Source organism: Sapajus apella, unplaced genomic scaffold, assembly GCF_009761245.1.
Source record: "Sapajus apella isolate SASKATOON/1434 unplaced genomic scaffold, GSC_monkey_1.0 scaffold34, whole genome shotgun sequence".
Classification (NCBI taxonomy): Eukaryota; Metazoa; Chordata; class Mammalia; order Primates; family Cebidae; genus Sapajus; species Sapajus apella.
In genome coordinates this window covers 22,046,731-22,074,645 of record NW_022436974.1, presented here as the reverse complement: position 1 = coordinate 22,074,645, position 27,915 = coordinate 22,046,731, and the positions used below count along the sequence as shown (strand labels likewise).

At 45.2% G+C, this 27,915-nt stretch overlaps 1 protein-coding gene across 12 annotated transcripts in view; it reads right to left on the bottom strand.

Moving 5' to 3' along the window:
* TENM4 (teneurin transmembrane protein 4) overlaps window positions 1-27,915 on the bottom strand; it is a 3,057,282-nt gene that overhangs the window by 564,042 nt on the left and 2,465,325 nt on the right. For all 12 annotated transcript variants that reach the window (XM_032296006.1, XM_032296008.1, XM_032296015.1 and 9 more), the window contains one exon: window positions 23,546-23,647. In XM_032296006.1, coding sequence (XP_032151897.1) covers window positions 23,546-23,555 — 10 coding nt within the window. In that variant the 5' untranslated portion in view covers window positions 23,556-23,647. The remainder of the gene's footprint in view (window positions 1-23,545; window positions 23,648-27,915) is intronic.

Genomic DNA, 27,915 nt, shown 5'->3' with positions numbered 1-27,915 from the left:
ACCGTGTGAAGAACCACTGAGCAGCAAGGACTGGTCTGGGTCTCCTAACAAAGGTTCTCATCTTCTCTCTGATGGCCTGGTCTCCAAAATACAATCTATGAGGACCAGGCCACAGAAGCTGAACAAGTGTCCAAGCTCAGGCATCACCCACCGGCCTGATTCCATTGGCCTGGGGAGGTGCAAGGACTGGGCTTTCAACACCCCCCAGATGATTCTAAGGAGCAGCCAGCCAGGTGGGGGAGCTCTGCCAGATTCCTCCTTCGCCCTCCTTCCACCGCTCTTTCCTTCCCAGTCTTTATTTCCTCCCATCTCAAATGAGAGATACAAAGTTATGTGAAGGAACAAAACCCAGAACCACACGTGTTGTCAGGAAACTGGCGAGTTGGTGGGAAAAGAGCCAGCCTGTTTACAGACACATCTTTGCCTTCAAGAAAAATGGGTGCCAGCCCTGTTTTCTAGCCCTGATGCCATGCACTTAAATGACAAATACGTATTGGGGATCTACTCTGTGTCAGGCACTGAGCGGGATGCCGGGGACGCAGTGGGAGGACAGTGGCACCATCCTGCCCTTGGGGAGATTTCCTTCTGAGTGTGTTGAGGTGAGAGGTGATGGCACTTGAAGAAGGACCACAGCGACTAGGAGAAAGGTGAAAAGAGGGGGCTGACCTGGTCTGGGGAAATCAGAGCAACCCTCTCTGGGGAAGCAACATTAACTGAAACCTAAGGGCTGACCAGGAGGTGTCCAGGAGAAGAGGGGAATGCAGTCTGGAGGAGTCCCTGATGTTAGTGGATCCGGAAGATGGCCAATGTGGGTGGTGCAGAGAGGAAGAAGAATGGGTCAAGATGTGAGCAGAGAGGTAAGATGTTTATTACACAAATATTCATGGAGAGGTAGAATAATATGGCCATGGCAGTTAGGAACAAGCCCACTGGACCTGGTATGTCTGGATTCAAATCTTGCCTCTCTGGACTCCTCTCCAAATTGGAGATGGTAATACTACCTACTTCAAAGGGCTTTTGTGAAGATTAAATTTGTTAATTCATGTAAACCATGTAAAAAAGTGGCTGGAACACAGTAAACTATATAAACATTTGCTGTCATTACTACTAGGTGCTAGGCATTCAGTTTCAGTCGCCTCATCTGCAAGATAAGAATACTAATGTCCCTGACTCAGAATGCTATTGTGAAGACTGAATGAGAAGGTACACGTAGAATACCTATTACCTGATACATGGTAAGCCGGCAATATAAGTTCATTGTCAATATTTATCCTTAATCATTATGTATGCTAAGTAGAAGATAGGGGACTTTTTGGAACAAAATTGCAAGCAATCAAATACCCAGAAATGGGTGGAGCTCTCTCAGGGGATGCCCTTTCTTTGCAGGTATGCAATCCTGGGGCTGGACAGCCCTCTTAAGCAGGGTGGCTGGATATGGTACCCTTGTAGTCTAAGAATCCATAATTCCTCTCATCTCTAATCTCTATTGATTTCTGCCCATCTCTAAAAATTTTCAGGAACACATCCTGGAGGCTTTGGTCCCAGACAGTAATCCTCTGCTGCCTGTTTTTCTGCTGTGGTTAGGAGACATTCAATTCAGACAACTCCTCCTCTCCAGCAGCTTACACTGCCTGTAAGGAGTGTGCCATGCAAGGGTGAAAAGTGGCCCCCTGGGGTTGGCGCCCAGCATTCTCTGCCCTTGCAGCATTCAGGATGGCAGTGGCCTCACCGTACCAACCAAGGTCACGGCGAGGCTGATGAGCAACTTCCCAGGCAGGAGTGTTGGAAGAAACCGACTGAGATCTAGCCCAGGACCCGCAGGGTCTCCAGAAGCATCCAATCACTTTTCTTGCCTTCTCTCCTGGAGCGCGGTTCATTGCTGCCCTCTAAAAATAGCAGTGGTTATTCGGGGAAATGCACCGTGCTCTGTCTCTAGGGATGCCAACGCAAGCCTCTTTCAAAAATAGAACCCCAATCAGTTGTGCTTCCTCACTCCCTGTCTCTTCCTCCAGTCCCAGAATGCTTCAGAAGGACCCAGAGGCAGGGCAGCAGTCCGGTGCTGAGCATCACAGAGCAGGGAGAGCTAGAGCTGAGCTTCTCGCCCAGGTTTTTCTCCTTCCAAATCCCTCGCCCTATCTCTACTTTTAAAAATCGACTTTGCCTTACTCTAGGTATAATGGATCACATCAAAATGTAACTCACCGTCCAGAAATAACCACTGATTTTAGCGTATTCTTCCCCACTTCCTGCAACCACCCCCACACATTTATGGAATTGGGATGTATATTTTATATTCTGTTTTTGCTCACTGAACATCCCATCAAAGGTACTTGCTCACATCATTAAATATTCTTCTACACATGGTTTTTTAATGAGTATAGTATAGAGACTAAGCACATAAGCTTTGCTTCAGAAAGATCTGGTTTCAAGTTCTGGCTTTTTCACTTTTGGGCTTTGTGATCTTGGGTACTTAAATTTTGTAAACCTCAGTTTCCACACTTATGAAACGAGGCCAATGACAGTAACCATCATCACAGGGTTGTTATGAAGATAAAGCGCAGCACTTTCTAATAAAGGTTGGTGCAAAAGTAGTTGCAGATTTTGCTACTACTTTTATTTTTTTCTTTCTTTTTTTATTTCCATACACCTTCTGAAATTTGCTACTATTTTTAATGGCAAAAATGCAATTATGTTTGCACCAACCCAATAATTATAATGTAAATAATGATAAACTCTGTTTAATTATAATTGAAGTAATGTTTCCCCTATTGATAGGTACTTAACTTGTTTCTAAAGCCCACATTGTCCCACCACACACCCTTCCCCATTCTGAGAAGTTCTGGAATTCAGAGAACTGAATTCGGCTCCGATGATGGTGGCTCCCTGGCTGGAGACCTTCTAGATTCCCAGCAGGTTAGCTGATGAATGGGGGACAGGATGTGCAAGCTGGCAAAGCCTCCCACCTGGGGTCTTCTGCAGAGACCTGCTCATGGTCCCCATCGAGAAAGCCTTGCAAAGCTCTGGAACAATGCAACAATACAGGGCTCAGCCGGCTCCTTCCTCAGGTGTGAGTCAGGGCCCCATGCCGCCACCCTAACGTGAGCCTAGACAATGGGCTGCATCCTCTGATTCTCACCCAGATTCCAGCCTGATCACCTTTTTTCTCCAAATCTAGCTCCCCAGGATGTTAAAATGTTTTTCCTCCCCATTTAGATCAATTCACTGTGTCTGGAAGAAAACCAGCTGGGCCCTGATAAAGTAGACGAGGCTCAGAAGAGTCAAGTGGCTCCATAGCCACCGAGGTAGTCGCTAACCAGGCTTCAATCGCAAGCCTGATATGGGTTGAATTGTATTTTCCCAAATCCATATGTTGAAGCCCTAACCCCTACGCCCTCAAAATATGACTGTATTTGGAGACAGGGCTTTTAAATAGGTAATTAAGGTAAAATGAGGTCATAAGTGTGGGTTCTAATATGACATAAGAAGAGATCAGGACCCAGACACAGAGGGAGGACCACAGTGAGGAGGTGGCCATCTGTAAGCCAGAGAGAGAGATCTCAGAAGAAACAAAACCTGCCATCACCTTGATCTTGGACTTCTATCCTCCAGAATTGTGAGAAAATAGTTTTTGTTGTTTAAACCACCTGGTCTGTTAATATACTGTTATGGCAGCCTTAGTTAACTAACACAAAGCTTAAAACCATAAATAAAATGCTTAATAGTTTATAAGGTTACAATGTATTTCTATATTTTTTATCCTTTTGAGTTTTATAATGACCTTGTGAAGTAAAAAGAATATCTTAATTCCCATATGATTGGGAATCAATGAGATGTATGCTAAGTGCTTAGCCCTGTGTGGCAATAGCAGGTGCCCAATAGGAAGTAACTGTTGTGATTATTTTCACCTTCAAGGACCCACACCTGCCATGGATTCTAAGTATCCAAATAGCAGTGAAAGGCACAGGGGAGACAGTCTAAGGAGGAAGTTCCCATAAGTGAAGGGTCTCCCTGAGCAGGGAGCAGCTTCTGTGAATGGACACATGTGAGCAGAGGTGGGGCGGCTGCTGGGAGTGCTGCGGAGCCTTGGCTCACACTGTGATCTCTGGAGCAGCAGCAGCACCAGGGGGCTTGTCAGACATGCAAATTCTGGTGCTTTATCCCAGATCTATGGGTCAGAAACTCTGGGAATGCAGCTCAGCAATCTGTGTTTTCCACAAGTCCTTCTGCTGTTTCTAGTGCACAGTGAACTTAGAGTACCAGTGGGCTTGAGGGGACTGGCCAGGCAGAATAGAAAGGATGGGATGACCTTTAACAGCCCTGCAGAGGCAGAGACACCAAGATTCAGAACACTGACTTCTCCCTCTCTCCCTTTATCTTTCAGAGGCCAAATATTTGTTAGCTGAAACTGCTGGAAGTTGACCTGTATCCGTGGTATCCACTATCCACATCCCACTGACTCCCCATCCGTGAAGCTGGGAGAAAGCCAGCTGGGAGCTCTTCAGAACTGCATTGAATCTAGTATCTCCCAGAACATGCCACTTCATCAGGGCTGGAAGGGACCTGGGAGATTTACTGCCAGAGCAAACCTGGCCCAGGAAGGGCAAGGGTCATCCGAAGTTACACATCAGAGTGACGCAGGCCAGGCCTTCCAGGCTTACTCCTCATCACTGTGTGGCCATGCTTGGTGCCCTTGGGGGACACAGGCATCCATTAAAACACTAGGGGCAGCTACTGTTTTCACCCCATCTCTCTTTGGCTCAGCTGGCACATGGATGCCTTTCAATTCTAGGCTGATCATTCTTGACAGAACATTTCAAAGTCAAAGCAGGGGCAGGAGAGGAAAAAGCTGTTGCTCCAGGCACAAGCACAGCCTCTGAACTTTTTGCCTGTCAATAGTAGTTTCTGTCCATACTGGGGGGTTATTCTGCCCTGAAATACTTCTACCCTGGGCATTACAAGTGACTCACATTCTGGTTGCCCTAAACCAAGAGTCATCAGGAGAGATGCTTGTCAGACCTTGTTTATCTATCGCTGCACAGAGTGTGCTTAAAGGATGAACACTATTATAATTATGCCCCACACAGCCTTCTGACCTTATTGAAAAAGTTCATGCTGCAGAGGGTCTGTAGGAAGAAGCTTTTGTTCCAACTGGTACAGCAAATCACATCATTAGGACTCACGGACATGAATAACTCCAGAAGTAGGACTTCAGACGACACAGAGAATATGCTCTTGGCTGGAAGAAGGCAGCTGGGAAGTTTGGGCTTGGCCTCTTGCTATTTTATCATCTTGTGAGTAGGCCCTGAAATTTTCATTTCCAACAGTAGTGTTGATGCAGATGGTCCAGGGACTACCCTTCGAGAACCACAGAAATAGCCATCTGCCTCTCCTTCCTCATGGGATTCTAGTGATGCCTCCTTTGGAGGAGCAGTGGCTAGTCCAGCTATGCCATTTGCCTGCTGCGTAGGAAGCTCAGACCATTACTTACCATCTCTGAGTCTTGGGTTTTCTACTTTTAAATGGAAATAACTCCTACCATGTGTACCTCAGAGTGGTAAGGGTCAAAAGAGAAATAACTAGGCAAAAGAGTTCTGAAAATCATAAAGACAATTCAAATAACACACATTTATTGGGTACCTTCCATGCGTCAGAAGCTCTGTTAGATGCAGGGGATGCTGGCGTGAATAAACGAGAATTCCTGTCCTTAGGGAGCCCAGGGGAGAATGGGGAAGAGGATAAATGAACCACTAATATAGTACGTGCAGTAACAGAGACTCACAGGAGCCTACAGAGGCAGGAAGAAGGGATGAGGCAAGTGGCTGAAAGCTCTCTGATTTCATCCTGAGGATGAAGGGAAACCACTGCAGGGTTTTCAGGTGAAGTGACTGATCTCATTTGTTTTATGGGAAGATCAGTGTGGGCTGGGGAATGAGTCATCAGGAGGAGCAAGGCTAGAAGGCAGAGAGGCAGGGAGACAGTGGGGAGGCTGCTGCAGTGATCCAAGAGCGAGGGAATGGAGGGAACTTGATGCATTTGAGAGATTTACAGGATAGGATTCATGTGGCTTTGTGACTGGTCAGGTGTGTGAGACAAAGGAGGCAGAACCCGGATGGTGCCCAAGTTTCCAGTCCACTGACTAAGATGGGAAGGAGTGGGGAAGAGGGTGGGGGAGGAGATGATGTGAGTCTGTTTGGGGCATGATAAACCTGAGGTGTGATAGAGATGTCTTTGCTGCCTCCTGTAGACACTGGTCACAGCACTGCCATGAACAGGACCTCGTCCCATGAACCATGGCCACTCTGACTGCCAGGTCTTCCCTGCTGTGAGGGACTTTTCCCCTTCCACCGTCCCCATGCTCTGGCTTCACAGAGCTGCTGTTTTCTGCCTCTTCCACATGCAGCTGTGTCTTTCTCATCCAGAGTCATCTCCAAAATGAACAACAGTAGCAATCAGCAAGTAATCATCTTTTTCCCCCCTATACAATGTCTGGGTGTGCAGATGATGTTTGTGATTGTTGCAAAAATGATGGCATAAAAAATTTGGCTCCTGCCAAAGAAAGAAAGGAAAAGAAAACCAATTTAAGTAAACTTGCATGGTTCAGACCTAATTTGAAGTTTCTTAACCTGGAGCCTGCAAAGGTTCTGTGTCCCTCTGTCTCCTGTGGCATTTGTTTGGTTGAGGTTGGGGGGTGCCAGATTGGGACAGTCCAGGGGTGTCTCCTGGGCACTCTGAGAATCAAGGTGATGGTGGATCTGCTGTAACTTCCACTATGAGTTCTGGGCATTTGTGAAGTGCAGCTCTCTGGGATTTTCACTCACGCACAGTTTAGCCCCCAGCCAGCTGAGACGAGGTGCTCAAGGTGGTTCTAGGTGGCTTTAAGAGCATCCTAGACAGAAAGACTATGGACTAAAGGAGGCCCATAATAACAAGCTGTCACTGTTACTCTGTTCCTGTAACAGCCAGCTGTATCCCACACTGTGCTCAAGGCTTTACCATTGTTTTGGTTTAAGCTGTTTTCACAACTGTCCTAAAAAGTGGGTATTATTAATCCCATTTTACAGAGGAGGAAAATGGAGGGAAAAGTTAATTATGATACTGCAACTAGTAAACAGCAAAACTGGGATTCCAACCCAGGTTGCTTGATTCAAACACTCATGATTGAGCTACAATAAAAAAGACATATAAGAACAAGTATTGTTGGATGTGGGGATGAGGAGAACCTTGAACCCTCGAATACTGCTGTTGGAAATGTAAAACGCTACAGCCTTTAGAAAACATTCTGGGAGTTCCTCAAATAGTTAAATATACCACATGATCCAGCAATTCAACACCTAGGTATTTGTCCAAGAGAAATGAAAACATATCCAGAAAAAAATGTGTATATAAGTGTTTATAGCAGCATTATTCATAATAGCATAAAGATTACAATAACCCAAATGTCCATTAACTGAGAAATGGGTAAGTAGAATATGATATGTGCACACAATGGAATATTATAGTTTTCTCCCTTTATACACAGAGGATACGGCCCCCAGTAATGCCTGAAACTAAGGACAGTACCAAACCCTGTATATACTATGCCTTTTTCTATACACACCTATGATAAAATTTAATTTATAAATTAGGAACAATAAGAGATTAATAATAATTAATAGAGAAATTATAACAATATATATAGTCAGACCTCCTTATCGTGGGGGATTGGGTCCAGGACCCCCTGCAGGTATCCAAATCCAAGAATGTTCAACTCCCTTATATAAAATGGCATAGTGCAGCCTGTAATTGTGGGTTTCTATCTGCAGTTGGTTGAATTCATGGATGCAAATCTCTATGTCCAAAGGGCTGTCTGTACTATAATAAAAGTTATGTGACTATGATCTCTCTCTCAAAATATCTTATTGTACTGTATTCACAGGAAATTGAAACTGTGGAAAGTGAAACTACTATATTTGGCAACAAAATGGAATGAGGTACTAACACATACTACAACCTAGATAAACCTTGAGAACATGCTAAGTGAAAGAAGCCAGTCACAAAAGAAAAACAAAACACATGTTGTATGATTTCATTTATACAATAAAATGTCCAGAATAGACAAATCCACAGGTGCAGAAAGTAGATTCGTGGTTGCCTAGGCCTGCTCAGAGCAGGGGCGGGAATAAGGTGGTGCAGGGAGTGAATGGAGGCATTAGGTGAGAGAGAAATATGGAGTGACTGTTAATGGGTATTAACAGTCACTGTTAATTATTCTTTCTTATTAAAATTATTAAATATTAAAATTATTTATTATTAAAATTATTAAAAGAAATTATTCTTTTGGGGAGGAAAATGAAAATTTTCTAAAATGGATTGTGGTGATGGTTGTCTGACTGCAAATACTAAAAAACCATTGAATTGTCCATTTTAAATGACAGTATGAATACGTCAATTATCTCTCAATAAAGCTGTTTTTTAAAAAAGCAATTGTTAAATAAAAAGAAAAAATGAAATGAAGAAAAAGCAACTATAATCCCTCCAAGTGAGAGCATCTGGAATTACTTTTATCATTCATGCAACAAATCTTGATCCCCTACTACGGCCTGGGCACCTATCTCTGGGAGCTGTGACTCCAAGTTTCTAGTCTGGTTGGGGAAGATATGATGTGGGCACAGAATCACGCTTTCACGGTAGAAGAAGCCAAGGGAATTTAAACAGTAGGATACCATTTCACACCCATTGGATTGGCAAAAGCTAACGTTTGATATTACCACAGTGGCAAAAATGCAGAGCCACAGATAGACAGATACACTGCTTGAGGAGAAGAAACAGGTATAGTTTGGAAGGAAATTTGGCAGTGTTTCGTAGAGCTGAAGGTGCACCTGCCCTGTGTCCTGGCCATCCTATGCACTCCTAGGGGAGAGTGGGGAGAGTCTTGCACATGTGCACAGGAGGACATCAGCGAGAACCTTCACGGCAACACGGCTCACACCAGAAGACTGGAAACAAACAACTCAGTCCAGCAACGAGAGAAAGGACCAATGAGCTCTACTACAGTCACACCACGGCTTATACACAGTGATAAGTTCCAGCAAAACCCAATTTGTATAAAGTTGGAAGACATACCAAACGATGGCATCTATTGTTTGTGGGTACACACATATGTAGTAAAAGTACAGAACTGTGTGGGAATGAGCAATACCAAGTTCCAGGTACTGGCTGCCTCTTAGGAAGGAAAGGAATGAGACTGGGGGGCACACCGTGGTCTTCAATTGTACCTATTATGTTTAAGAAGTTACTTGCAATAGCTTTCTTTTTTAAAATTGAAATTTCTATTGAGATAATTAAGGATTCACATGCAGTTTTAAGAAAAAATAGAGAGGTCCTTTGTATACTTTGGCCAGTTTCCCCAATGGTAACATTTTGCAAAAGTATAAAATACTGTCATAGCCAAGATATGGATATTCATACAGTCTACCAATGTTATTCATATTTCCCATTTGACTGGTATTCATGTGTGTATGTGTTAAGTTCTATACAATTTTACCACTCACATAGCTTTGTGTGTCCATCACCACAGTCAAGATACAGAATGTTTCCATCAGGGCAAGGGTCCTCATGTGTTCTTTCATCACCATGCCCACCTCCCTTCTACCCTCAGCCTAGGTCCTCTACTCCACCAACCACTCACCTCATTTCTAAAATTCTGTCCTTTCAAAAATCAATGAAATCAGACAGTAGTTAAGTTTTTGAGATAGTTTTTTTCTCACTCAGCATAATTCACCAATGACTCATCCAAATTGTCATATATAAGATAGTTCATTCCTTTTTAGTGCTGAGTAGCATTCCATAGCACGAATGCACCACAGTTCACTGTTCACCTGTTGAAGGACATCTAGGCTAATTCTAGTTTTTGGTTATTATAATACCTAGAATGTTTTAATTCTTCAATTGGGTGGTAGGTATTGGCTATTCTAATACCTAGAACATTTTAATTCTTCAACTAGGTGGTAGGCATACAGATAACTCTATGTTTTTGATACAAGGAACACTTTATAAATGAAGTGAAGGAAGAGAGAAAGGAAGCACTACCAACTGTGCTGAGCCAACTTCATGCAGCCACCATGCTGAGAAGAGGGCAGGCCAGAGTACAGAGCTCAGGGTGAATGCTAAGGCCAGGAACAGGGCCGGGGTGCCCACTGTCTTCAAGGTTCTAGGCCTTATAGGGAGCGATAAAGCCTGTCTAACTCCTTCAGCCTCTGGGAAAGTGCCTAGGAAATCCTCCCCTATAGTACAGCTCTTTCCCGTGCCTAGGTGTCTGGATGCACTGCCCAAAGTGGGAAAATCAAAAGGAAGGCAGAAGAAAAGAGCTCCCAGTCAGGACATCTAGAAATGCCCCCATGTGCTCAAAGGAGGCACAAGAAAAAGCCAAGGAAACAGAATGAAACCTGGCATCTCCTGAAGGCCTTGAGAGAGGTCTGGAACTGCAGGAAAGTGGCTGCCTGAACAGTGCTGGAACTGTTGGAAGTTCCAATGCCTATTGGAAGGAACTGAGAGCTTTCTTCTAATTTGATGTCAAAGCTTTGTGGGGCTTTTGTTGCCACTGGTAGATAATGGGGCCCTCCCTGATTCTCTGTGACACTCAGGTGCAGGGGACACAGGTGTAGCCCTGGCTTCCTGTGTGCCTCTTAAACTCTGATATGGTTTGCCTATGTCCCCACCCAAATCTCAACTTGAATTATATACTCCAGAATTCCCATGTGTTGTGGGAGGTAACTGAATCATGGGGGCCGGTCTTTTCCGTGCTATTCTCATCATAGTGAATAAGTCTCATGAGATCTGATGAGTTTATCAGGGGTTTCCACTTTTGCTTCTTCCTCATTTCCTTTTGCTGCTGCCACGTAAGAAGTGCCTTCCACCTCTTGCCAATGATTCTGAGGGCTCCCCAGCCACGTGGAACTGTAAGTCCAATTAAACTTCTTCTTGTTTCTAGTTTTGGCTATGTCTTTATCAGCCGTGTGAAAATGGACACACCCCTTACTATGTAGCTTTAACCTTCTTTGCCTAAATCCCTGCAAACGCCAATTATGAATTTCTTAGTTCTGGGCAGGGCATGGGGCAGTGACAAATTCATGCTATAAATATTTACTAAGGGCCTTCCTCGTGCTCAGATACCTCCCTGACCTCAAGAGCTCCTGGGCAGGATATGTAGAAATGCCCATGTGCCCAGAGAATGGTGACATGTGCTGGGAAGGCCACAGAGACTATCTGCTGTGGGATAGGGCAGAAGTGAGGCGATGAGCCTGTGGGTTCAGGGCAGACTGCCTGCAAGTTCACCTCCAGGGGGACCTGGGAGAATGAGCAGGAGTTTGCCAGGCTGGAAGTATCCAAAGGGCTCCACACGCTGAGGGAAGAGCTTTATGCTGTGCAAAGGCTAGAAAGCACTGCTATTGAAGCTACTGCTGCTGCTGCTGATGCCAAGAATAATAATAATAGCCCAACTAATACTGAGAGTGTGAACTGTGGGCCGAGTGTTGCCACACATGCTTTATGTGTATTACCTTATTTGACCCTAACAACAGCATTATTTTGTTATTACTACTATATCGATTATACATGTAAAGTTACAGAAGAACAGTGTGGCTAACTAACTTGTTCTAGGGGACACATTTTGGAAGTAGAGAAGCCCAAATTTGAAACCAGAGCCTGAGCTCTCTGCCATCTGTGATAAACTCTTCTGGGAAAAGGGATAACACAGGTGGCCAGGTGCGGTGGCTCATGCCTGGAATGCTGGCACTTTGGGTGGCCGAGGAAGGTGGATTGCTTGAGCTCCGGAGTTTGAGACTAGCCTGAGTAACGTGGTGAAACCCTATCTCTACCAAAAAAAAAAAAAAAAAAAAAACCCAAAAACAACAAAACAAAGCTTAGCCAGGTATGGTGGCATGTGCCTATAGTCCCAGCTACTCAGGAGGCTGGGGTAGGAGGATCACTTGAGCCCAGGAGACAGAGGTTTCAGTGAACTGAGATTGTGTGATTGTACTCCAGCCTGGGTAACAGAGCTACACCCTGTCTCAAAAAAAAGGTGGGGGATAATTTAAGGCCTCCTACGATACTGTGAAAAGCCTGGGCTTCCTCTGGAGGGCCACAGGAAGCCACTGAAAATCACTAACTAGAGAGGGTCACAGGCCAACCTCTGATACGAACGCTATCCCAGAGGCCACCTTGAGCTCCTTCTTCAATGTTTCTGAAGGCCCAGCACCTTAGTTTAAGTGCTTTTTTTCTGAACCTCTTCTTTATTTTGCATGTTACCATTTTGGTGAACTAATATTCAGCTTGTCCTGCAGAATAAGGTAATACCTCCTCCCAGGACTGCAGATGCTTCCTAGGATGCCCTGGGAAGATGGCTGTAAGGGGTTGAGGTTGCTGAGCCAGCACGGGAGACCTCCTTTCCCTAGGGTGCTCCAGACACACTCCACTCCACATGGTCCATTTCTGCTCTGCCTCCCCACTTCACCCCTCTACTGGTCAAGGCTGGGTCAGAGGTGGCCCCCAGCCTCTAAGACAAGAAACAAGCACAAGGAAGCCTGATGGCAAGGACCTGGAAGCTGTATTTCTTAAGGCTCCCCAGGTGCTACCCATGGCTCCAGGTCCACATGGCCATCAGGGCTAGACCTTGGCACACTCCCCTCTTCCCTTTCTGGGATCTCCCCACATAATGGGAGGAAAGGATTGGCTTTGCCACTGACTTTTGCAGTCAGTGGGTTCTGGGTTCAAGCCCTGGTTCTGCCACTTGCCACCCGAGTGAGCTGTGGCAAGCTCCCACCCTCCTTGGGTCTAGACTGGGAGAGAAGGTTGGGTGAGAAGACATCAAGGGTTCCTCCCGCTCTGCCACTCCTCCGAGAGAGCCCACAGTGCCTCACCTGAGCAGACCCTCATCTCCCCAGCTGAGATGGCAACAACAACCTCTTACCCTTCAATGGGCTGTTGTGAGGCCAGCGAGGGAACATACAGAAAACCCTGGCCGAATGCAACATGATCTACGCAGTCTACACAGCAAGAGACCATGTTCTTGTTTTATACTAGTTTGTTTCCAGTGCCTCCCAACTCCCTGTCTTTCTTGCATGTGTGCGTTTCCTGTAGTGGCTGGGGAGAAGTGTGGGAAACAGGGAGGCCGAGGCTGGAGGGTCGGGAAGCTACAGAGAGTTTCTCCACATGTCTGCGTTTACTAGGCCTGTGCCCTGACATGTTCTGGGCAGAGATAATGAACCACTCAGATACTACTCTTTGCCGCAGAAGACAGGTCTTGTCGGGGAGGCAGAGCTGGTATCAGAAAGATGACCTCTCTGCCCGGCTGTGCAGAAAATGGCACGACCCAGAAAATGGCTTGGGTGCTGCAAATCAGCCCTGGCCCTACCCTGAGGAAGGTCCCCTTATTGACAGAGCAGATAGAAACCCAGGGCTGAAAGATAAGCAGGGCAAGCTCCCCCCGCATCCCCTCCTTGCCCATTCTGCAATTTAGTCATCTGGGCAATGTCCTAACGTCTCTTGCCCTCAGTTTCCTCATCTGTGAAATGGGAATGATAAAAACAATAGAGTTGCTGTGAGGATTAAAAGAGATAATGGGGTAAAATACATAACACTTTATTTAATGATAATTTTAGTTATGAGGGAGAAATCTCATTTTTCAACAAATACGTAATGAGGACCTATTATTACGTGGCAGGAATTATTTAGGCAATTCTAGTCTATGTAGGCCCTCACTGGGGCATTTGAGAATGTGGACAGAGGGAAGTAGGGAGTTTCAGGGGTAACAAAGAAGAGCCATCCAGCCTTCCCTTCTCAGAGATCCTTGCCATCCCCCAACCCCTTCTTCCATCCCCCTTTCCTGCCATCCCCAGCCCCCTCCCTTCCAATCATACCACGTGTGCCTGGGCCTGGCTCAACTGTATCTTCCCAAATGGGTTACAGATACCTTAGGGGCTGGGAGCTCAAGTTGAGGCCCTGGAATTAACTAGTAACTCATGGGAAAACCCCAAACTCTGCCTCCTTAACAGACAATCACTATGAAGCTTCCACTCCACCTTGATCGCTCAGCTTCCCTGAAGTGAATTGCTCCAAACAGGCTGAAAACTAATTGCGCCTATGAAGGAAGAACTAGGAAATGTTGTCTTTCATAAGCCACATGAATCACCCTGTCTTCCTCCAAGATAATTCCAAGAACTCTTGGGACATTGGGTGTTTATGTGCACCCAGAGAGACTCTCCTACGCATGCTGTTCAAGGCCCGTCTGAAAAGCAACTCTCTCAGCAACTCCAGCAGCTCTGGGCCTTTTTCTGAACATGTGTGTTGGGCTAGATGGGGGTAGGGAACTAATACACAACATTTATTGAGTACCTACTAAGAGCCAGGAGCCTTACATATATTATTTCTTTTAATCCTCAGAACAACCATATAAGAAGGAGCTATTATTATAGTATCCCATTTTACAGATAGGGAAACGGAGGCACAGAGAGATTAAAATGAATTTGTCCAAAGTTATACAGGCTGTGAAATGAGGGAGGCAGCATTTGAACTTAGGTAATCTCGCTGCAGTGCTGCTGCTCACTCTGTTATACATACCAGTGGGCTTCAACCCTTCCTTTCGTTATCAGTCTTCCCACTGCCGACAGCAGGAGCCTTTACACACTTTAGTTCTCCAAGACCCTCTCTTTCCTATAAAATTTTGATCTGCAGATACACTGCAGGATACACAGTATGTACATCTGTTCACACACTGCAACCCTTGGAAGGCCAGAAACCATTGTAATATGATTTTTTCACTCCCTAAATCTCCCCAAGAACCAATTTTGCCCCCTTGGGAATAATACTGTCCCTGTGGAAAATGCATAAATTATACTAGTGGTTGTCAAAATGTGGTCCCTAAGTAGGAGAGAAAGAAGCAGCAGAAACAATGAACAAAAGAATCAGACCTAGCACTACAGGTACTAAATGATCAGAAAATAAGTGTGTGCAATATTTAAAGAAATATTGGGTATGTTAAGGCAGCAAAAATATCAACAAAGAATACCAGACTATCAAAAAATATAAGGTAAATTCAAAGATTACCACCTAAAACTTCTAGAAATGAGACTAACGTATGAGCTTCTTGGGGCTGTTGTTCTAAGTATGGCTTACGGTATCAGAATGTGCCATGGCACTGCAATCAGAACACTGAAATGCTGTTTGACTTGAGATAATCACTGCCTGTCTCTGGGCCTCTGTTTCCTCATCTGCAAATGAAAAGTGGAAGCAGATGACCTCTTAAGTCCAGTTCTACAAACTATTCCATCATACAACATATAACATCCATTGGGCCACTGTTTTTAATGCTCCCCATGATTATAAGCGTTTTACAGGTTTTTAATTCTTGCAATAACCATTGAGGTACGGGCTCTTACCATACTCACTTTACATATTAGGAAATTGAAGCACAGAGAGATTAAGTAACTTTCCCCACGTCCACAGCTGGTGAGCCAGAAGTGGACTCCTTCGGTGTGATTCCAGAGCCTGCTCTCTGTCACTGTACCATATGGCCTTCTAACAAGCTTGCCTCTTAACATCCTGGAATTCCTGCTCTAGAATTGTATCCAGAGCCCAGGGCAGCTCAATGACTAGCAGAGATTAACAGCAACCAGAACACCCATTCCAGTGGGACAGACAGACACTATGAAATTAATCATCAATTGCTACATAGTATTAAGCACATCTATGAGTAAGGCTTTTGCTTATTTTAGACAAGTGCTATTTATGACAGAGAAACAAACAGTGACAGATTGCTGAGGCTTGCCTTCTGAAGACCCATTTTTGGAGAATTATTCATCTTGAAAGCATTTCTCTCCACCCTGGTCTCCTCATGTGTAAGATGGGGATGATAAGAATACCTAGTATCACTGGGTTGTTGTAACGATTAAATGAGCTAATACTACTCAGGTGGGTACTGACCATGCCACAAATTTTAGTTCTTGTTGTTGTTGTTCTTGTGATTATTTTCAACCCAGTGGGAAGAAGCACAGTTTTGTAGCAGATGACCTTGATCTAATTCCAGACTCCCCCACTTCCTAGCTGTGTGACTTAAAGTCACTGACCCTCTCTGAGGCTCTGTGGCTCCATCTGTGAATCAGAAATAACAATGCTTACTGCACTAGGTAGTTGAGAGGGTTAAATGGACTGTGAAATGCCTAGCGCAGCGGCTGACATCTAATAGGTACTCAACAAATGTCGCAAAGGTTTCTGTGCTTCTCATTGCTCCTTTCCACCCAGGGAATTTTCACAAAGGCAATAGGAGGTAGATGATGTCTAAAGACATCCATTTCCCAGTGAGTAAGTTGAGGCAGTACAGTGACAGAGGTCCATAGCCTTGCAAACAGCCCTCAGGCCACTACCTTAATGGCTTTGGATAAACTGACCACCGAGGTGTGCAGCCACAGATGCAATCAGCAACAAACAGAAGGCAAGCCCTGTGATTAGGAGGATTTGGTAATTGAATCCACCAAGGATAATGACACTAACCTTCCCATTTGGAAATAAACTAGCATTTGGCTTGTAAATGGCTCTGCAATCATTCTGACAGCACACCCAGCACTGTCCAGCGGTCCTACTCCGAGGACCTATGCGGCATCGCATAGGTAAAGAGGGACTGCGTCAAAGGGGTTTTGGAAGGGCAGCAACATCCACAGCAGTGGCTGAGTTTACTCTGCTAACCCCAACCGAGCCAGCCTTGGGAAAGGGTAGAATTCCACATTTGGATTCTATGGCTACCTGATGCTCCCTTCCCAAAGCATGGGAGCCTTGGACCAGAAGGCGTTCCCTCACAGGATTCCTTTTTTAAGCAAATCGGGAACTCGGGTTTCAATCACAATCTGCGGCACCTTTCAAATTCCATCTTAGGTTCACTGCTCCTTCTTCTTCCATAAGCCTATTCATGTGTTCAGTTGGTCCACCAGGAATAGAAAGTAAGCAAACACTGGGTGCTGAAAGACAATGGTGGTATGGAGAGGCCGAGGGCATCCCATCCCGAGTGCTCTAAGTGAAGACTGGAGATGCAAACACAGGGGAACAGAAGCAGCCTATGAAAGAGACATGGTCTTGGGAGAAAGAGCTGAAACCAGCATGAAGTTATCAGTGGCCACCGCAGCACTGCTGAGGACTGCTCCAGCCTCACCATCAGAGCATGGCATCCTGCCAGGACCAGTCTCAGCATTTCTCCCTGTGTGGAGGACAGTATGGCATTTCCAAAGGGCAAGACAGGCAGGCCTGGCTTCAAACTCTAGCTTTACCGGGTATCAGCTATATGTCCTTCTCTGCATCTCAGTTTGATTACTGGAAGTGGGGACATTTCTATCCCTTAGAGCCAAAAATATGTTTTTTATAGTGAAAAATAAGTTTTTTGTAGTGAAGATAAAGCATCCAATATAACTAGCATAGATACCAAGACATAGTAAGAGTTCAGTAAATGTTTGTTTATCCTTGCTTAACAGACATAATTGGCACCATATGGGACAATATACTTGTAGCCTCATAAGGTTTGTCTGTTTTACTCAATATTTATATAGAAACTGTGGTGTCCTCTTTAGGATTATTTCTTCAGCCTGACTCTGAGAAAAAATGCACTGTCCCAACTCCTTTGACTTCCCAGTTCCCATCACTAGCCAGGATGAACAGGGCCTGACCATGCAATAATCTGTCACCAGCACCTCTATTTGATAGCAACGCAGGGTGGTTTGTGTCTTAATTGTGGTCATGTCTTCCATGAAAAGCAAGCAACACAAAAGCAGGGATTATGGATTGTCTGCTGTGCGCATGGGAGCTGCCATGGTAGACTCCAATTGGGCAGACCAAAGAGCATACTGGTGTCCCTGTTCAATTTTCCAAGAACTGAAAAATATGTTTGGAAAGATACAATAGGAACACATCTTTAAAAGAGCAGCAGTACGTAGCAGTAAACACTGAAAGCCATGCAAACAGTGCCAAGCCTGCATGGAGCAGCGGGAAAAGCAGTCATGGGCCTTAGAGGCAGACTGATGTGAATCTGCACTTTGAATTCCTGCTCTGGCTTTTATTAGCAAGGTATCATGGGGAGTAGGGAGGGGAGAAAAATCTGCTTATCCATCTGAAAATGAGGAAAACACCACCGAACTGCTGCGATGATGACATGAAGAATGCCGGGCACGTAGTGAGTGCTCAATTAGCTGCTGGTTTCTTTCCTCCTCCTTGTTTCCCCTCATTTCACCTTCTCTTCTAGATAACTGACATTACTTTATTTGCTAACGAATTAGAATTAGTGGCAGATGACTTTTATCTGCCTGTTGGTGTCCATGGTCCTCTGTATACATACATTTGTACACCATCAAATTTGCTTTTAAAAGCACTTTCAGTGGCGTCTTACTTTTTAAACAACAATCACAAAAAGCTCCATCCCCTTGGCCTAGCATCCAAACCTTTCCCTGGTAGTCCCCAACCCACCCCCCAGAACCCCACCTGCAACCACTCGTCTGCCTAAATGCTCACCACTAGGGTTCTGGGTGAGGTAGGTAGCTCAATTCCGCCTTGGGTTTGGAAAGACGGTAACAAAGGCAACCTGAAGGCAGTTACACCAACTTGACCTTAAAGCACAAGGAAGATTCTGCTAAACATACTAAGATGGGAAAAGCATTCTAGGCCAAGAGAATACCATGTGCAAAGGCCTAAGATCTCCCTACAGCAGTGAGGCTTCATTCCAGGAGAACCCCTGTCCCCTCTCCACTGAGACTGTCCCCATTTCCCTTCTCTTTACTACATTCACAGTTGACTTCTTCTTCACTCCCCCCGGACTCTGGAGTCTCACCTTTTATACCCACAGTTTTCAAAGTGTGCACCAGGGATCCCTGAGGGTCCCTAAAACCTTTCAGGAAGTCTGTGGAGTCAAAACTATTTATAATAATGTTACAACATCATTTTCCCTTTGCATTCTGACTTTCTCATGAACTCACGGTGGAGTTTTCCAGGTTGAATGCAGAAACAGGTCCTTCAATAAAGCCAAACGTTGAAATATAAATATGCCAAAATATAAAACAATGCCATTCCATTCATTTTCGTTTCTTTTGGAAAAGTCATTATTCATAAAAGTATATTATTTATGTTAAAGTAAATTTTTTTTTCCATTTAAATAAGTGACAACAATTATAACATTATTTTTTCAGTATTACTAACATGGCAAATTTGAACAGATATAATCCACATAAATAAAAACCCTTTGGGGTCTTCAGTAACATTGAAGAGTAAAACACTTTGCTGAAATGAGAGAGTTTGAGCACTGCTGTTTTAGGGTATGCTGTGAAGAAGGCAGGAAGGCAAGGGAGGACAAGGTATATAAGTGTTCTTGGGCAGCCATTTCAGACAGCAATTTCTGCCCATGACTGGGCTCCATTTTGAGTTAATTTTTGTATATGGTGTGAGGAAAGGGTCTAACTTCATGCTTTTTCATGCGGACAGTTAGTGCCCCAGCACTGTTTGCTTAACAGACAATTTAGTCTCTCAGTGCCTTGGTAGCCTTAACTCTAATGTGAACTTTACATGGCTACTTTGAAAGATATTGTGACATTTAATGAGAGAGAGCGAGAAAATCACGATGTGGGGTCCCTGGCATGTAGCAGATGGTCAATGCTTATAACTGAAGAAATGGACCATGGATCTGAAAGTGTTTTGAGGCACCAGCCATCACGATTGCTACATGACCAGAGCTGTTCCATCCCTAAAGGTCTTTAGCACCCATGGCCACATTTTCTTGTCACCAAGGCCCAGGCTATCCTCAAGACACAGATTTGCAACCCCTTTCCAGGAGCCCCTGTTTCTGAGTGATCCTGAGGATGTCTTTGTCTTCTCCTCTTCCCTTTTTTTGTCCTTTACTTTCTACCTTAAGTTTTTCATTAAATGTTCTTGGTCTTAATTACTTAATTTTAAATTGTTAACCTACTCAGATCCTTTTTGGCAAGGGGGTGGGAAGGCATGACTGAATGAATGAGTCAATCAATGAAAACACCCCTAATTTAAAGACTGAAAAGTGAAACCCCTGCAAGCTAAAGTGACTCACAGGGGTCATCCCACTGCAGGTGTGAGAGGTGAGGCCATGTGAAGCTAACTCCAGGGCTCTCCACAGTCCTCATTTCCTCTCCCACCCTGGAAGCATCCTTTTAAATCACGTCTCCCTCCTCCACAGTGTTTGCAACACCTCCTGATTTAGTTTTCTCTCTGAATTTCATTAGTGTCCCATTTACCTCCTCCTCCTGATCTTCCAGCCGTTAAGCAGGAGGAGGCTGAGTTAGCAACAAGGTCTCTGCCTCCTGACCGAAGGAGAGGGGAACTCACAGAGGAGGAGAAAAGGGACCCCTGGGCTGCAATGCCAGATGCTGTTCTGGTCCACTGGGCTCAAGACAATAGACAGTAATTGGGTCCTATCTGTGTGTCATGCACTGGGCACTCAACGATGAGGAGCTATTCTTGCCAAGAAATCCCCAGGCTCATGGAGATGGATGGATAACGTCTGTGTCATGTGGTGAAGGGACTTTATCCTCCTGGGCAGGCAGAGTGGCTGCATGAAAAGTGAGCTAGTGGTGGGAGGAGAAAGGCAGTGGGGACATTCTAGAAGGAAAGAACTGTATGTGGAGGCTGGATGGCTTGAACAGTAAGTAGCATGTAAACAAGTAACAATATGGACCCTATTCAATGATTTGTTCTTACGCTCCCCTCATTGAATCTTTATGAGGTGCCTGCCATGTGCCAGGCATCTTTCCAGGGAGCAGAACAGTGCAGGGGCCAACAGAGTAGGTCCCTGCCCTTGTGGAGCTTATGTTCTAATAGAAGAAGACAGAAAATTGGCAGTTAAACTTGTCTAGTAATATATGCACCAGGTAGAGACAGATGCCATGGAGAAAGGTTTAAGCAGAAGACGGGCCCAGAAAGAAATGGCCTGGGAGGACTGTTCCTTTGCACACAGTGGTCAGGGTAGGTCCACACCTTCATTCAGCTCAACCTTGCCCATACCTCTAGGGCCCTGTGGCTCCTTGAGCAGCAAACATGCTGGTGCTCAGGGTCCTTCAAGTGGCCTTAGGGACAGGTGAGCAGGCTGCTGCAGTGGTTGAGCTCTGAGATGGTGCTTGGACCAGTATGGGGACAGGGGAGGAGGTCACAAATGCTGACGATGGGGCAGAAGTAATTGGGTCAGTGTACACACAGCACAGAACACAAGGGGAGGGATGGTGGAAGATGAGGGTGGAGAGACAAGGGAACATCCCAGATGGAAGAATCTGCCTGTGTTGGGGTGCACATTTGATTCTATCCTGCCAGACTCAGATTCTGCAGCCTGGTATTTTTGCAAAATCTTTCCTCCTCCAGTTTAGATGAGTTCAATGGGACCAACTATGTGGAAGGCCCGCAACACCCAGCCCAAGAGACTCTGCTGCTGGGGATGACCCGGAGAGAGAGGGATTGGAGAGGAGGGAGAGGAGACCACACTTCTGAGGTTTAGATGGGGTGGAGTTCTAGATTCAACGACTTTAAAATTTTAACTTTCATGTCATTATTACATGTGAGTATGATGAGGTCGAAGAGTTCACTTTCAGCTTTTATCTTACTATGTTGAGTGAGCAATGGTTTTCTTATCTTAAAAAATGGGGTCATCAGAATACCTTATGGGGTTATGGGAGTCAAATGAGATGCATCGATCAAATACTTGGCACAGTGCCTTGGTAAATGTGGCCCCATTTTACCTGTCCCTCTAAAGAAAGCGAAAAAAAAAAAATTTTTTTTTTTTTTTTTTTTTTAAGACAGAGTCTCTTCTGGGTTCAAGTGATTTTTCTGCCTCAGCCTCCCAAGTAGCCAGGACTATAGGCATCTGCCACCACGCTCAGCTAACGGCTTTTTACTTTTAGTAGAGATGGGGTTTTACCATGTTGGCCAGGCTGGTTTCAAACTCCTGACCTCAAGTGATCTGCCCACCTTGGCCTCCCAAAATACTAAGATTACAGATGTGAGCCACCATGCCCAGCCAAAAGGTAAGAGGTCTTATTGGAGCTCCTCAGAGAATCTGACTCCAGGGCAGAGCAGTGATCTCAGTTTGTAGTTACGCACCTGTCAGGGTGAAGGAAGAGACTACCTTTGTTTTTGTTCTTTGTGCTATCCCCAGAGCCTAACATAGTGCTGGGCTCATGGTAAATCTTCCACATGTCTTTGTCAAATAACTAAATAAATGATTAATTAGAAGTTACATAAGGCCCAGACTCGAGCACTTTTTATTTGGAAGACCTTTGACAAGACAATTTCTCTAAGCCTCAATTCCTTACCTGAAAAATAGAAATCATATCTACTGTGGCAGAGGGAGTTACTGCTTCTAAAACACCCATGTCTTCCTCACCTCCTGGAACCCAGGAAATCAGGCAGGACAACAGGGCTAGTTCTGACCAACGAGTTGTGTGTCACTTCAGGACCAAGGCATCTAAGAGTCAATGCTCAACCGCCCAGTGATTTCCTTGTCTGATACAGATACCCAAGCGGCCAATCATCCAGGTGGTACCCCTAAAATATGGCAGAGCTTTCATCAGCCTGGTCCCTAAGCCACTAGGTAGAGCAAAGCTTTCCACCAACCTTGGATGGATATGGAGCGTGAGCACGAAATAAACTTCTGCTACGTTAAGCCACTAGGATACTGGAGTTAATTTATTACTGCAGCGTAACTAAACCTAACAAGACACATATTTCTATCCTGAAAGATTGCTGGAAGGATAAGAAAAAGTGCTTGGTACCCAGTAGGTTCACAGTACGTTTTCAATAAAGGGCACACTCCCTCTTCCCTGGATCCTTTCTCTGCATCTTCAGCCTCCCTCAATGTGAACAACTTTCACTCCTCTCTGTACCATGTTCCTTCTCTAGCTTGTAACATAATTTCATGTTTCCCACAGAACCCAGAAGTTTCTTGCTGTTTTTTCATTGCTTTTCTGCACAGCAATATGAGGAAAAGCTTCTAGAGAGCCATCTTAGCCATTGGACCTGGCCTCCAGACTACCTGCCTTCTGGTCAGGCTTTCAATCACCTCTGCAAATCCCATTCACCACTATGCCTCTGATCTCACTCCAGCTCAGCTCAAGATGTAGCCACCAGACACTGGGCCCTGCATGCCGGTCTTCTGTACCCCAGAATGACCTTGATTGGCATTGCTGCCTCTGTGGTCCTAGACTCACATGGGACCTCCTTGCTGCCAGCACCCCATCACATACCTGCTGGACACCTGATCCTTGCTCACCTTGCCCTCCCACCATACTGGCTGCCAGCTTGGTTTCCAGCAGCTGTTGCCACCTGCCAGTCATACTGCATCTGCTTCCTGAAAAGGAAGCAGGGAACTCCTTTACTCTGGCCAGACCTCCTCTACTTTCTATGCTGCCAAGCTGCAAAAGCCTCCAATCAAAAAACATGCAAATGTTCACAGTCTGAGAATGCATTTCTCATCAAGGCCACAAATTTGTAGCTAATGACAGAAAATCAGAGAAGACATGGGACTGACCTGGCTCCATGTCAGCACGTTCTGAAGAGTCAGCAATGTCTGTCGGCCCTGCAGCCCTTTCCCCAAGGCCATTGGATCCTGGAGGACGGTGCAGGATCTTTTCTGTTGAAGCAGAGAACACAGATCCAAGTGAGTGAGGTGGCAAGATGCCCCAATCCCTTCTCCCAAACCCCCCACCCCCACCAACCCAGCGGTCACTGCAAACACACATCATGGGAAAATGGGGCTTGTTCCTAGTCCCACAGCAATGAAGAGAAGCAAGTAGAGTACTGGCACCTTGCAAATCCCATACAAATGCTTCTTCTATGCAGTCTTCCTGAGAGGCTCGAATGTATTCTCCCATCTTCACCTTGTGCTATGGGAGTAATGGTCTTGTCTTAAAATCATGAAGATATGCCCTTTTTACAACCCAAGCACCCAGCACAGGGCTTGAAGCCAGTGGGAACTGAGTGTTATTTGCACAAAGGCTTGACTGCATGCTGTGATGGGGGTAGACAGGGAATGGAGCATGGGGCCAAAACCTAGTGTTGGTGCTCAGTGGCCCCCGTTAACAGCTCTATCACAGATTCAGCAGACAAAAAAGTCACTGACCTTCTCTGAATCTTACTGTCTTGCTGCTATGGTTTGAGTGTATTCTGCAAAAGTGTTGGAACCTAAATTCCTCAATGTGGTAGTGTTGGGAGGTAGGAACCAATGGAGGTGCCTGGGTTGTGACAGCTCTGCTTCATAAATGGATTAATGAATTATTATAGGAGTGAGTTAGTTATCTCAATCATGGGTTGTTATAAAGGAAGGCTGCCCCCCCCATGCTTGTCTCTTTCACATGTGCTCAGTTGCCCTTCCGCTTTCTGCCCTGAGAGCAGCAACAGGAGGCCTACACCAGAAGCTGGTACCATGCTTTTGGACTTCTCAGCCTTCAGAACTGAGCCAAATAAATTTCTTTTCTTTTTCCCAGTCTGCAGCATTCTGTTACAGCAGCAGAAAGTGGACTAAGGCACCTGCTCTGTGGAATGGGTCAATCTTCCCATAGTATACCACATGGGAGTGTTGGAGTCACCTGGGCAGAAGAGTTACACCTTCCATAGAAGAGTTCTGGTTCTGCCCCAGCTGCTGATTGCAGCCTCTGAAAAAATGACTTCCCCTCTCTCAGCCTCAGTTTACTCATCTGAAAGAGAAAAACTCTGAACTGAGAGACATGTGAGGTCCTTCCTGGCCCTAGAATCCTATGCCTATAAATTTGATTTATGGGACTCTAGGACTAAGGAGATACCTATAAAAATTAAAGGTTTTTCCAAATGAGGAAAATAAATTCTACCCCACTCAAAAGAAGGATAAGCAGAGGTGCTAAAGTTTTAAGTCGTTTGCCTCAGGTCATTGCAAGAGGAGGAATAGGAATTTGAACACAGGCCCTCAAAGCTTCAAGGTCCGTGTACTTTTCCTGCCCCATACTACCACACTGATCCATGAAAAATACTACAAAATGCCTTTTTATACAAGAGACCCACTAGGCTAAAGAATAAGGCATGAAGGATACACTTAGGTATAGCAGGTTAATGTCCCCAAAAGCCATTATTTGAGAAGTTCCCTGAATTCATATTTGCAAGATAAATCTAGGATCCTTGCTAAGAAAACATGACCATTATAAGGTAAGGAACTGCTGGTAATTCCCATGAAAAACAAAATCCACTTAATTGTAAAATTTGGTTGTCTTCATCTACATTTAATATGTTTCTTTATGGCAAATTATTCTAAATAAAGAGTAACTCTATTAGGCAAGAGCATTCACCAGACTCTGCCAAAGTACAGAGTTCCCTTTGGTACTCTCTGGAGACTGGCCCCTAAACTACCTTCAGGGTAGAATTTTGTTTTTTTGAGATGGTGTTTTTGCTCTTGTTGCCCAGGCTAGAGTACAATGGCACAATCTTGGCTCACTGCAACCTCCGCGTCCCAGGTTCAAGTGATTTTCCAGCCTCAGCCTCTTGAGTAGCTGGGATTACAGGTGCCCACCTCCGTGCCTGGCTAATTTTAGTATAGACGGGGTTTCACCATGTCAGCCAGACTGCTCTTGAACTCCTGACCTCAGGTGATCTGTCCACCTCAGTCTCTTAAAGTGCTGGGATTATAGGTGTGAGCCACTGTGCCTGGCCAGGGTAGAAGAAGTAATGGGCACAAGTAGAATTAACAAGACAGTTTGGGAGCAAACCTAGAAAAGTCCTTATAAATCATATTATACTCACCAAGATTAAAATAGGCAGTACACTAAGTAGGATATGACTATCATTTTATGCATTTCAAATAGGCAATAATGGCTATTATACCTTTAATTTTTATTACCCTTTCTTGCTCTTTAGAAGTTTACTACTCCACCACCACCCTCCAGCTCCACCCCAAGTTCCAAAGACAGCAGGAAAGTGGCTTCCTGGCTCTAACAATGGGCAAGGCAAGAGGCACTTTCTCTGGTGTCTGGGCCTCTCCCCAAGTGCCAACCATCTGGTGGCTTTTAGGACACAGAGCTGTTCGCTTTGTCTCCAAGGGTCCTGCTGAGGTCCTAGTCACATTCAGTGACGTCTACGTTGATGCTTGCATGAAACACTCGAAGTCTTTCTCAAGCCCCCTTTTTTTGTCTCTGGGTTATGAAACACCATCATCTCTCCCTTCCCTTCACAGCTTCAGGCCAAAGCTTGTGCCTTGGCTTCTCACCTGCGCCTTATCATCCCTCCCCTCTTGAAGAAGCTGGAGAGCTACAGTTTTTACTCCTCCTCTCCCCTCATCTTTGCCAAGGTTTCAGGGAAAACCTCATCTCTTTGTCTTCCATCTTTCAATCTGTTTATTTCCTTTTCAAATCCCATCCCTAAATTCCTTTTTTCTCAAAGTACCTCCAGTGGGCAACACAATGACACTTAATGAAACTAAAATACTCATTTGTTGCCGGAAAGGTTTTAAAAGAAGTATTCATATGCTAGCATTCCATTGAGGGGAAATTGAGTTAGGAAGGGATTACGGTATTCATTCATTCTCATATTCACTCATTCATTCATATACTGAGGATTGTTGCCGGGCAGAATACAATGATGATTCACAAGCAAATCCTGCTTTTGGGAAGCTCACAGGCTGGCAAGAAAAACAAGGCATGGCCACAAAGAACTATAATGTTTGGCAGTTTTGTAAGAGAGATTCAGACAGTGCCTAATGAGTGGACAGAGGATACGGATTGCCATGGCTCTGACAAATGGTGGAAGAAGGCCTTGCAGCAGACTTTGTGTAAGGTAGTGGGCATGGAGACAGCACTGCTGCTCCACATTTGGGAGAGAGGCATGGGAGGTCCAAGCATGACAAAGAACAAGTGTAGATCTCAGCTTTCCAGAGTGTGTGAGCCGTGCAGAGGGAAGTGGAGGACATCGCACCCAACAAGAGATGTGGGGCTCAACAGGCTGGGGAATGTGGTCATTGTTCCGTGAGTAATAGGGAGCCTCTGAGTGCTGTTGAGCAGGATGTGACATAATTGGAGATCTGCTCTAGAAGATGAATGTGGCAAGCCTTACACAATATGAACTGGAAGAGGAGTTGCGTGGGGCAGGGAGCTCCTAATTGTGTGCCAGGCATTGGCCAGGCTGTTAGGCGCTTTGATCTTATTTAGCCTTCTAAACAACTGCAGGAAGCAAGCATTCTCCTTTCAGACTTGCAGATGAAGAAAGGAGACTCTGGGGAATCTAAGCTGCCTGCTCTAAAGCCCCTCGTGAGGAAGCAAGGGAGACGAGATCCAAATTCTGTTCTTTTCCTCTCTAGGCAAGTCATAAAGAAAGCTGTCACCCTGTGCATGACACTGTGTACCTGACACTGCCGTCTTTCTTCTCCCAGTGTAACTCCTGCCTGCCCATGGGTATGTGGGACATGATCATTTCCTGGGCTGCCTTTCAGGAAGGCCCAGGTGGAATTAAATGCAGAGTGCCTCTGCTTCTGTTGAATTCCCCCAAAGTGACTACAGATCAAAGAGATCAGATGATGCCTTGAGATAACACTGCAGAGAATTTCAAAGGCAGCAGGAAACCATCCTCCTCCCTAGCAAGAAGTGTTAGTTTTGTCTTTCCCATCTCAGCTAAGCCATGGTAGCAGGAGGAGTGGACACAGAAACCCAGGAGAAAATCTTCTGGATACCCAGGAATCTGCTGGGGCCCTGCAGAATGTCAGTGGGAAACTCATCATTCCTGTGCTCTGGGCTGATCCCCTGTTTAGGGAAGGCAGTCCAGAGGACTCCTAAAGTACTCGGAACTGTATCATCACACTAGCAGACTGGAGAAGATGATCTCCCATCAAGATGCCTGCTATTAAAACTTTGTTTAAGGAAAAGAAAAAGATCTTCTCATTCTAAA